Source organism: Vigna angularis, chromosome 4 (genome assembly GCF_016808095.1).
Source record: "Vigna angularis cultivar LongXiaoDou No.4 chromosome 4, ASM1680809v1, whole genome shotgun sequence".
NCBI lineage: Eukaryota > Viridiplantae > Streptophyta > Magnoliopsida > Fabales > Fabaceae > Vigna > Vigna angularis.
Window position 1 is genome coordinate 20,426,746 of NC_068973.1, and position 12,948 is coordinate 20,439,693.

At 30.0% G+C, this 12,948-nt stretch overlaps 1 protein-coding gene across 1 annotated transcript; it reads right to left on the minus strand.

Annotated features, from left to right (window-relative positions):
* Window positions 1-8,063: 8,063 nt before the first annotated feature.
* LOC108331095 (LOB domain-containing protein 15) lies at window positions 8,064-9,154 on the minus strand. Its single transcript, XM_017565718.2, has 3 exons — window positions 8,999-9,154; window positions 8,661-8,910; window positions 8,064-8,576 (listed from the first exon to the last, which is right to left on the minus strand). Exons 1-3 carry the CDS (start codon window positions 9,010-9,012, stop codon window positions 8,184-8,186), a joined length of 657 nt encoding a protein of 218 aa, XP_017421207.1. The 5' UTR covers window positions 9,013-9,154; the 3' UTR covers window positions 8,064-8,183.
* Between the last annotated feature and the right edge of the window lie 3,794 nt (window positions 9,155-12,948).

Consider the following 12,948-nt stretch of genomic DNA (forward strand, 5'->3'; position numbering starts at 1 on the left):
GACAGCCAAAATTTTTGCAGGGTCAGTGGATACACCTTCCTTTGTGATAAAATGGCCTAAATACTCAACTCGTTCTACACCAAAGTAGCATTTGGATTTCTTTGCATACAAAGAATTTTGGCGCATAGTCAACAATACCTTATGCAAATGGGAAAGATGATGTGGAAGATTCTTGCTGTATATTAAGATATCATCAAAAAACACCAAAAGAAAGTGTCGCAGATAATCCTTGAAAACATCGAGACCTTGGAAAGTGGCTGGTGCATTAGTTAAGCCAAATGGCATAACTAAATACTCAAAGTGACCTCCGTAGGTCTTAAATGCAGTCTTATGGATATCACCGTCTTCCATTCGTACTTGATTATATCCAGACCGTAAATTAATTTTAGAAAACACCATAGAACCATGTAACTCGTCTAACAGATCATCCACTAAAGGAATAGGAAATATGTCCTTAATGGTTTGTTTATTAAGGTCTCGGTAATCCACACAGAGTCTCCAAGAGCCATCTTTTTTTCCAACCAAAACAACAGGGCTAGCAAAAGGACTGCTACTTTGTTGTATGATACCGGATTTAAGAGAATCTTGCACCAATTTGTCAATAATATCCTTTTGCTGTTTAGCATACTGGTAGGGCCGCTTGTTGATAGGATTGGCGCTTGCAACCAAGGGAATTTTGTGATCATGACCAGGTTGTGTAGGAGGTAGAGTTATAGGTTCTTGAAAAATATCATCAAATTGCAACAATAATGTCTCTATAGATTCAGGAATAGGCTGGCAGTCTGCATGTGTAGTCAAGGAATGCAATAGGAAATCAGTATCCTGGTCACACAATTGCAATAGAGATAAATGAACACCAGCAATAATTTTTTCTGCAACTGTCTTTTTCTAGCAGTTTTTAGCCCAGGGTCTGTAGTACCTCTCAAAACCATCCTCTTGCCTTGTACAGAAAATTGCATAGTCAACTTATCAAAATTCCAAGTAATGTCCCCGAGGGTAACCAACCATTCGATTCCTAGCACCACATCATAGCATCCTAATGGAATTAGAAGCATATCGGAGGTAAATCCCATGGTGTGCATTGTCCAAGGAAACTGCTTAGCAGTGACAGTGATGTTTACCCGAGCCCCATCAACCACTGCTACACTTAAAGGAGGAATAACAGTTAGCGGATAACCCAATTTTTTAGCTACTAACTCATCCAAGAAATTATGGGTACTACCGCTATCAATAAGTATATGCAGTGGTTTCTTCTTAAAGTAACTAGTCACCCTCATAGTTTTGAAGGTTGCTATACCAGTCAAGGCATTAACTGATATGTGAGGGTCCAAAGAAGGATTATCATCTTCCTGTGTGTCATCAAGTTGATCTACAATTTCCTCCTCATTGTCACTCACCTCCAGAACATGAATCTTTAAATTCTTATGTGTCAAAGCATGTGCAGGGTTGTATGGTTCATCACAGAAATAACAAAGGCCCTTTGATCACCTCTCAGTCGTAAAAGCAAGAGTGAGTTTCTTATTAGAGTGCCGCTGGGTTGTGTGTAGGGTAAGCTGTGAGTCAGTTGTCTTGTTCAGAGGTTTAGGTGTAGGCAAAATGGCCTTTGTATTCGTATATGTACTCGAGGATTTAAGAGAAAATTTGGTAGGAATGTTTGAAGCAGAAGCAGACTCATACAATTTAGCCAAATGGAATGCCTTCCTTAAATCCTGGGGTTGAAACATTTTGACTGTCATTTGAATATCCTTTTTCAAACCCCCTAAGAAACAACTTAACAAATAGGTGTCATTGAGATCCAACCGAGAAGTTATAACATCAAATTGATCATGATATTCCACCACAGAACCGGTTTGCCGCAATTTTATAAGGTCCGAGATCGGATCATCATCAATTGCACCAAAGCGATCGATCAATATACCTGTAAATTCAGTCCAATTTGGAAGGTTACCTCTTGGAAGAGTCTTAACAAAAGAGGTATGCCATTGCAGTGCCTTTCCTTCAAAATGAATTACTGCTAATTTCACATGAAAATCTTCCGGAGTGTCGTCAATCGCAAAGTACGTTTCACACTGATAAATCCACTGTTGGATTGCATCACCGCCAAAGCGCGGGAAATCGATTCTAGCCAAATGGGTGCCACAAGAATAGGTGGAGTTGGAGTTGCGAGCACCTCTAGAATTAGGACTGCGCCTTGAAGCATCATTCGCGGATTCGGAGGTTCGATGTAAGGTCCCCAAAATGCGCCAATCAATAGATGCTTCGATGGCTTGCCTAATTGAAGTTGTCATCTCCATTAAACGTTCGTCGAGCTTCGAAATGATTTTGTTCTCTAAGCGCTCCTCCTATTCACGCATTGCTGCTTGAAGACGAGTTACGTCTGCCATAATTGCCGATGGAAGGTCCAAGTTGATACCACTGATAAAAGAAGTCTATCAATATAGAATATTGGAAGAACTTCGAGAATTAGAGATTCAAACCTGAATCCGAAATAATGCTAGAGAAGTTTGAGAAAAAGAAATTGTTTTTGCTGTGGTAATAATGGATTCCTCCTTCTCCCTCTAAGAGGAGTATTTATTATTTGAAAATCCAAAAAACGTAACAATTGCTACAACCTTCTAACAAAATTACAACATAATGTAATTTGGTTGTCACGTGGAGCCACGTGTCTTTTTATTAATTTCCTATATCAGTTTTCTTCTTCCTACTCAATTACGAGTACGCACCTTTTCAAGCTTATCAACTTCTTTTAAAAAATTCTTTTCTTTTTGCATTTTTTTCTCTTTCTTTCATGCCAAAAGGCAAATAATTCGTTTTAATTTGGTGCATCTTCAATTTTCAATTTTAAAAATTACTCATTCTAACTTTTTTGTATTATTTTGGTTTAAGAAGTGCCCCACTACTAAACGGGCCTAAAGAAAGAACTTACCGGGGTTTTTCTTTCTGTACCTCCAAGTTTTCTTCCGGTACCTCCAAATTTCACTATCAAAACAAATTTGATCTTCAAAAAAATATATATGAAAAATATTAAATAAATTAGATAAACAGTAATTAATTACAAACATATTTACTGTGACATCTATATTTATTAAATAATCATGCACCATTAAGTCATTATATTTTGCATATATCCAATTTCAAAATCTAATTTTGAAAAATCACTAAATTTTGAAATGCAGTATAACAAACTCGTAGGATTTTAAAATTTAGTTTAAAACTCGTAGGGTTAGGATGGGGCTAGGCCCAAAACTAAATTAATTCACTTTTAATGTTTTTTTAGTTATTTCTTTTATTTACTTTACAAGTTCAATAATTTCCAAAATTTACATGATATTTAATATATTTTTAATTAAATATAAATGTAAAAATATTGATTTTATAAAAAATTATTTAAAATAATTTTTTAATTATAAGTATATTTTAAATATATAATTTAATTATTTTGGAAAGTTAAAAAAGAAAATTTTTATTATTATTTTTATTTAAAAGAAAATAAAAAAAATTTCAAAAAAGAAATTATAAAAGTAACACAGTTGAAAATTCCATTTTTCAATAATCGAATTCTGATATCTATATAAATATTTGAAATATTAATTATGGATAGATTTTAAATTCAAATATACTGATTGGATGAATTTTTAATATCGGTGTAAAATTTTTATTTTTTATAGTTTGTCATATAAAATTCTTTTGTTAAATGTTTTGTATAGATATATATACATTAAAAAATTAAACCACAAACTTTATAAAGTTTAAAATTAATTTCACATAATAAAAGAACTAACTTTTTAGTCAAAATCCTTGTTAGGCAAAATTGTTATAAATATCATATATGTTAGTATACAAGATCTAGATGTAATCCTAGTGGTTATAAAATCAGATTTTTTTTCTAACCTTTTAGATTAAATTAATATTTTAAAATCAGACTTATCTTTATCCAACAAAGATCGATTTTATTGAATTATTTATCATAATTGAGCCGATTGTAATAAAAAATAATTAAATAATAGATACAATATTTTTAAATAAATATAATGTTATAATTTATAATACTAAAATTAAAATTATTATTGTATTTAATTATTAACATATAAAATAAATAAAAATTATAATAATTATAATAATAAATAAATTACATCAATGTCTCTTAATAAGAAACTAATAAAAAAGACAAATGAATATAATATAAAATATATGAAAAAGACATAAAAATATATAAATTGATGTGAATGACTAAATTATACGTTTCATAATAAAAATTTAAAAGAATTATATAACTTTATAAATAATAAATATTAATTTTATTAAATTTGGAAAATTAAAAAAGTTAAAAAGTTATTAAGTCAAAATTTTAACATGTTCACGCCAATTAAAAATAATGTAATTTTGATCCCAAATCTTAATCGAATGATATTGATTTAAACTAGTGACAAAATAGATTACCATCTATAAATAAATTGTTAGTCCATCAAAATTTTACAAATTAAATTAAATTTTTTAACTTTTAAACCTATTTTATGTGGATATCTCTGAACCGTCAAATTTACAAACCAAAATTAAGAAACCAAAATTAAGATGAAAAAATTATCAAAACAAAATTTGGAAATTAAGGAATAATTGTATAAAAGCATTATTATTAAACTAATTAATATAGAAATAGTTATGAAGTAGAAAATTAATTTTATTGGTAAAAAAATATAATTACACATGAATCAATTGTGGTTATAAGTTATTACTAACAAAGATAAAATGAAAGCTGGATAAAAAATACACAGGATTTGTGATTACTTGTATGATGCTATTATGTTTCTAGATGTTAAATTTTGTAAAAAGTAAAGCCCATGGATTGGCCATGGCCTATAGGAGTTTTTAGCCCTTGTGAGCTTTTTTGGTCCCAACCCACATAGGCTAGGGTCAAATTTTATTAAAGGGGCTCATTTGATAGCTCTATATACATATATATATATATATATATATATATATATATATATATATATATATATATATATATATATATATATATATATATATATATATATATATATATATATATATATATATATATATATATATATATAAATCATATATATATATATATATAATAACCATTAAATATCATAAAAATAAATAAAATTTGACCCTTGCATATGATAAAGTACAATTTTTGGTTTTATTATTGTTTAAAAACATTATTAAATAATAATTTTATCATAGATTTCAATATTGACTTTAGAAAAGTAGAGAGATATTATTTTTAATTAATGTTAATTCTTTTTCAACTAATATCAATGAAAAAATAAGTTTAGAATATTTTTCAATAAATAAATTTTTTAAATCAATATTAGCATAACTATTTTAAGTTTTAGTTAAAAACTTATAGAAATAAATTCATCACTTTGAACTTTAGCATCTCAACTATATTGATATTACAAAGTTCATAAATCATTTACATAAAAATTTATGAAAAATCAAAATAAAAATACAAAACATTAGACACCACACCAAACTCATGATAAAAGACTATACTTAACAAAATATAAAAGATATATAGATAATTATTCTCATTATAGATTTTAGTTTTACAGAAAACCGAAGTCTCTACCTTTGTCACTCAAATAAAATACTTTTTAAAGGCAATGGTATGTTTTAAATTCTTAGAAACAAATAAGAAGCAAATGCTTAATAACTTAAGTTTATCATTAATCAAGGTAAAGATTTTAGCTTTACAAAGAACTGAAGTCAATACCTCTATTACTCATATAAACATTTTAAAAAAGAGTGACATTTTTAAAGTTATTAAAAACATATAGGTAGTGGTTGCTCAATAACCAAATACCAAAGTCTATTCATGGTATATATTCTGGTTTCTCAAAAAATTAAAACCTATAAGTTGAAAAATATCATCGTACGTTTTATAGATTTTATTTTTCTTAAAACATATTAGACGGAGTTAAATAATATTTTTGTACCAGTGTAACTTGCAAAATCAGTTTGGTGATGAGAATTAAATGAAATTTACAAAGTTTTAGGTTCAGTTTTTACTATGTTGATAGTATGAAAGAAAAAGAAAAATAACGATGATGAGAGAGTTTTAAAGTAATGATCCGAAATTCAAATATTTGTTGAAATTTGTTTTGTTTAAAAAGGAAAAGTTAAGATGAAGATGAAAGTTATATAGAGTAAGTGAAAAATCTGGTAATCAGCATTGATAAAATAAAAATAATATTATTAGTATAGATATGATGTTGGCAATTGCAGTAGTTGAGTGAGATCCAAGTATTTGCATATGCATTCCTTCTCCCACACATGCATCGATTATGAATTCGAGAACACACAAATAAATAATGCACCCAGATAACATAATGCATCTCTCTACTATTAAATTAGCCACAGTAATCGCTAATTTCAATTAGGCCAAAACTTCACCTTAATTAAGGTTTTCAAATGTTAAAAGTAGTGATGATTGGGCTGTGCCAACACAAAGAAGATGCCACGAGTTGAAGCAATCATGACATGGGACCAATACATGTCACATCTATATATATATATATATATATATATATATATATATATATATATATATATATATATATATATATGTACATGAATGGTTTTGGGCATCATGCAGAAAAAGAAAGGTATGAAACGAAAGAAAGTGGCAGTCTTTTTCTTCATATTTCTTGCTTATACGACTAAGAGTTTCCCTTTGTCTCCCTTTTCGACTATATGAAAACCTCACGCCAAGGAAACTCAACTCTTTACAAAATAAATAATAGCTGGCAATGGAGTATGACCATCCAACAAATACGTAACCAATATCTACCTTAATTTCACCTATTTATTTCAACCATTTTTCTATTATCAAACTTCAATGCACAATATGAAATGAAAATTAATATGTTCATTCTTTGGGATCAATATTGAGCAAATCCAAAGAAAATCTAGAATGTGTCTGCATGTGCAATTAACATTTTTTATTTTTTATATACTATAACATGTGTGCAATTAATTTGAACTATCGAATTCGACTAACATTTAAAGAAATTGATCAAAGATGAGAGATCAGTCACCGATGATGAGTCGCATCATATATTCCAAAGCCATACTAAAACATAAAATAAGAATGTCTTAACATTGGTGTGGTGGCTCACCTTATCATTTTTTTATGCGGTCAATGCGTTATGAATCTGACATTAAAATCCTCGTTAATCCATTTTCTTTCCTAGGTCTGTGTCTGTTGATATATAAAGTTCGCTTAATTTGATTTATGTTAAAATCTTTAAAATTTTCCTCTATCAAATCAACCATCCAAGGTAAAAGGAAACTGAAACCGAGAAAAAAAAAATTAATATCTACAGGAAGTAAACTCAATTCTGAAACTAGCAATATATATGCGACTGCTACAAAGGACAGCAATTAATATAATATAGTTTTACTGTATAATACAAATGGGTAGATAACTTGACGTAAAATTATGCTTCCCAATTTCCATAGATATATATAAACGAAAGTTCTCAGAAGTTAAGAGTGACTGAACATGGTGAAGATCACAAGCATACCTTTTGTCTCCCGCAACTTCAGACAGCAAACTCAGATACTCAGTGGCACAGATTAACATGTCTAAGAAAGGTTATAGTCAGGAACCACAGTCATCACGTGCAAAATTAATTCTACCAACAATATTATTGCAATGTTTCCAAAACCAAACTGAAATACCAATGCAATATAAACCAAGTTTCCTTCCTCTTTATTGTCCTTTGCATCATAAAATAATGAAGGGAAAATTGGCATGTGTATATATCAAGTTGGCATTGTGTCTACATCGGTTGTACTAGAGGGTGGGGAAGAAAAACAGTTAATCACAGTAACAAGGAGCAATTAATTTGAAATCTGGCTTAAGAAGGTGTAGAAGAAATCAAAGTTTAATCAGCCATATATATATATATATATATATATATATATATATATATATATATATATATATATATTATCAAGGGGAAATTTTGGGCATATTAATCATATGGATTAAGATAATAAAATGGGGGGGAAAACGTACAGCCGGGTCATAATTAACAACATTCAGTATGAATACTCTCCTTTTTCTTAACTCACTTTATTCCACCTTGATGCATGATGATAATTAAGAGAGAAAAAAATGGAATAATTGTTTTTATTAGGCTGCAAGTTTAACCAAAATAGGAGATATTATCACTTGAAATTGTGGTGTAAGTGGTGGGATCTCTGAGTTGGATGTACATGGAAGAAGAGGAAGAAGTTTGAGGAATAGAAGGAGGTGGAAGTGGTGGTGGTGGAGGAGGTGGTGGAGGTGGAGCAGCGATTGAAACAACCCCAGATGAAGGAAGCATTGCAACATGAGAGGAGGGTATCATGTGAGCTTCCCTGAGTTTGTATTTAAGTATTTCAGCCTTCACTACGTTAAGTTCAGCTTGTAAAGATTGAACTTGTTGCTGCAAACCAGAAATTGCACCCATGCATCCATACACAGGATCTCTTAGCCTCACATTAGCTTCATAAACTAGACTATTTGCTGCATCGGCTCTCTGACACTCTGGTACTTCCTATAACAACACATTTTAATATGATTAAAATCTAGAGTAGTTTATATATACACACATATCATATTATTAATCAGATATATTTACCATGAGCATCTTTGAGACGTTGCTGGCACCAAAAACTTTGTGGACTGAAGCAAACTTTTGAGGCTCATGGGGAGAGAAATATGGTGAAAAGGGACATTCTTGGGCACATCTTCTTCTCAACAACTTACATGCTGCACAAGGGGTGATGGTATTTAGGGTTCCAGGAGGGCCTAACATGTGTCTTCTTCCCATTTGAGAAGAAACATCTCCTTCCCTTTTGATCTTCTTCCCTATCTCATCAAATCTCTCCCTGCACCACAACAATACACTTATTGCATGATTGAAAAGAAACATATATAAGAAGAAGATAATAGAAAAGAGATTTATATGTGTCTTACCTTTCTCTGGACATTCAGGCATGCCCTCTGATTATGAAGTAGGATTCAGCTTAGGGAGAGAATATAGAGAGAGGTGCTGCTTAGAGAGTTCAGAAAGTGAAGAAGAAAGGAAAATAGAGGTAGAAAATGAGTGTCCTTAAAAGGCAAGGTATACTACAAAAGGACAAGTCCAGCTATATTTATTTAAAAAGAAAACACTTATTTCAATTACATGGATGTCTTAAACCTCTCTTGGTTTATGAAGGAGGATTTCAGGAATTATAGATTACTTCTAAGAAAAAACAATCGAAATGTTTGATAATCTTAAATGTTTATGTTGTACAAATGCCAGCTCATTCAGTGCTTGCTCACGTGTGACTTCTTAAATGTGTTTGACTTTCTTAATCAACTTTCTGATTCAATTGCCGCCATGCATGTGGTTCTTGCTTCTTATTCAGGGCAGGTCCACCAAAGTGCCATTCTTTTTAAGCTCACATATAATTAATATTATCTCTAATTTCAGTATGTTTGTGTTAATATCATCTTATTCACTGCCAAAAAACGACTCCGTATATAGATATATTTTACACAACTAATTAATTACACATTAAATAAACATTAAACCGGAGTTGCACTTCCACAATTTCAAACTATCTTTTCAAATTCAAAACAGATCGGAATATTCTATATAGTTGCTCTTCTTTTGAACAAAAACTGTATTATCATCATACATTACATCCAATCACCGTGTAGAAACCGCAAGCTGACCCTTATAACATGACACTGCAGACTATATATATATATATATATATATATATATATATGGATGTATATTTATATCATCACTCACCCTATTATAGTAGTCCTCCACACAACTACACCTCTTTTTATATTCTTATTAATGGAGATTTATACCATTACATAAACATATGATCTTTTGTTTATTCTATAAGTCGAAAAACTTCAAGTTTCTTCTTTTATTTGCTGCTTATTAATTTGGGAAAATGTTTGACAGAAAAGGTATATATAGATATAGCCCTCACGCACATCACATTCAGCATGAAGAAAGTAAGGGCAATCTTTAAAGGAAACACATACAGCAACCATCATAGGATTTATTAGAAACCCAGATTTATTGATTCCTTAATTTGATGATTATGAAATTGGTTCCAAACTTTGAACTCAGCCGAAAACGATTCCCCCTGAATTAATATTAATATCGTGTCACTGCAATAAGAAAAGATTGGACACCTTTCAAGATAAGTTGATAATCTTGAGAAGAAAAAGACTTGTTTCAATTGTGTGATTCATAATTTGATGCAGAGGTATGATGATATAGGACATTTCACCCAAGTTTCCATAAGGGAAGATCATTTTCTCATTTAACAATCTAACATTTTAATTCCTTGTGGATGACTGAGACAGTTAACTGCTTAACTAAATTTGTCCTTCACCCAAATGACATATATGCATTTTCCCTTGAAGCACACCTTAACTTAATACAAAGAAACCAAAAACTGAGCTTAGTTAATTAGATTATGCAGATATTAATTAGTATAGAAATGAAAGCATGATTAGAGTTAGTAATAATAAGGGAATGAGTATTGATTTTGTTAGGGTTTTGAGAAATGTTATATCAAAGTGGGTGGTGAAAGAGAGGGAAAGAGAGAAGAGAGAAGAGTGTATATGGAGTGGTGGTATTAAATTACGTAAAAGGAATGCTTAGAGTCTAAGGGAGTGGCACCATCCATTCTTGTTTGACCCGTATTTTGAGGCTTATAATTCGCTCCGTTGTTCTCTCACCGCCAACCTAACTTCACAATACTAAAAAACTCCATTCTCATTCTGCATCACTACACACTTCCATTGCTTCCCCTTCTCACCACACACACACACACACAGATTCTCTCTTCTTATCACTGCCTCCATCTTTTTCTAACATTTAATATGCACCAACCCAACATCTTCACAACATTCATTCGTTTTTAAATTCAAAGCTTATTTAAAACCCTCAATAATAATACACATCTTTTCTTCAACATTCTTATTTCTACTCTTTCCACATTCTACTATTGCTTTCTTTCTCTTCCCTCTCTATTTGCTTCAGCTCACCATTCGGGCTTCCTATGGAATATTCTGCATGCCTCAAATTTTCTTCTTTTTTTCACAATCTTTTTTCAACAATGTCACCTGTGTACCTTCAATACATCCAACTATAATATATGTCTTCGCAATTACTTCATCATATCACTCAGAAAATATTTCCTTTTCAGTCATCAATTTTAAGAGGAATATCAAAATTACTTTCTTCATTTATGTTTTTCTTCGTTTCTCTTGTATTAATTCCAACTCAAATCTGTCTCATTTAGAACTGTACGGATTATCATAATTAACTTAACTTATTTTAATGTCAATGATCTTTTAGGGCTAAATATTTTATTTCCCATAACTATTATGTAGAAATTAGATTTAAGTTACTATTCGATGTCAAATTTAAAAGTTGTAAAAGAAAAAAAAAAATATTGGGTGAGTCACAATATTTAAAATATGATTTCATCTATTAAAATTTTAAGGATAATATGACACCTCACCCAAAATCATTATCAAAATATATATATATATATATATATATCACAAAAGACATCATGATATAATCTGTCTAAAAAAGAGTATTATTATTTTTTTTTTTGAAAGAATGTAAAATAAGACAAAATGATAACACTACAATTTAGTAGATTAATAAGTCAAATAAAAATTAGTTATAAAGATTAAATAAAAACACACAAATTAAGAGAAGAACACAAAAAATAAGAAAAATTAAAAACTCAACGGAATTGGATAAAATATTGGGTTTTTTTAATATGACAGAAAAATAAGAGAAAAAGAGGATATTCAAACTAGAACTTTGCTCTAGATACCAGATGATACAATCATGTCCAGGAAAGAGAACGGTCTTTTTTTAATTTAAATCCTCAAGAAAATAAATTACAGAATAATGTTAAATAAGACAGAGATAGAGACGCCACAATCTAGCATATTCATAAGTCAAGTAAAGATTCGTCACCAAGAAGTTAATCTTTGATAAGAATCAGAATTCTAATCCAAGAACCAAGAGAATCCTCTCTCAAAAATGAAAATGCATATATTATGACTCAAAAGTGTTTACATTAGTTTTTGATACCTCTATATATAGGCATATAAGTTTAAGAAAACTTTAAAACCCTAAAATAAAATTCAAAACCCAAAACACATAAAAATAACAGAAAATGAAAATTACAGATGCAGACTTTTTGTCTAGCGAGGCCCGCTCACCTAGCGAACACAAATTGGTTCGGCCAGCGAATTTAACATTTTGTAAAGTTAAAATAAAATTACAAATTATTTAATTTCCTAAATTATTATTCAATTGTGTTTATGATTTTCATGTTTTTTAAATTTCTTTCTTCGTGGAACATTATAAGATTTAAAGAGACATGTTTTGATCTTAGATTTTGAATTAATTAGATTCTTTGAGTACCATACGTTCTTCCTCAAGTTCTTCACATATATATTTCAGGAAATAGTCATCTATCACATCATTTTTTAAATTGGTTTACAAAAGTTAAATAATGTTTTTTTACTGGTCTAAGTTGTAAAATCAGTTTGGTGATTAAATTTAGATGAAATATATGAAGTTTTTGTTGGAAGTCCCACATCGACTAGAGATAAGGCCAAATTAAAGTATATAAGTGGGTGCAGACCTCACCTTACAAGCCGGTTTTGTGAGGGTGAGTTAGGCCTCAAGTCCACTTCTAACAGTTTTAGGTCCAATTCTTACTACCTCATGTATAAAAAAAGTTACGATGATGAGAGAGTTTTAAGTAATGATCTGAAATTCAAATATTTGTTTAAATTTATGAAGTTGAAAAATAAAAGAAATTGTATTGCAATATCAACCTTATTGTATTATATATATATATATATATATATAT

Bases quoted from the DNA above. Each gene is read 5' to 3' on its own strand.
- LOC108331095 (XM_017565718.2), bottom strand. The intron at 8,577-8,660 runs GTAAATATATCT...GTGTTGTTATAG, and splicing joins ACGTCTCAAAGATGCTCATG to GAAGTACCAGAGTGTCAGAG.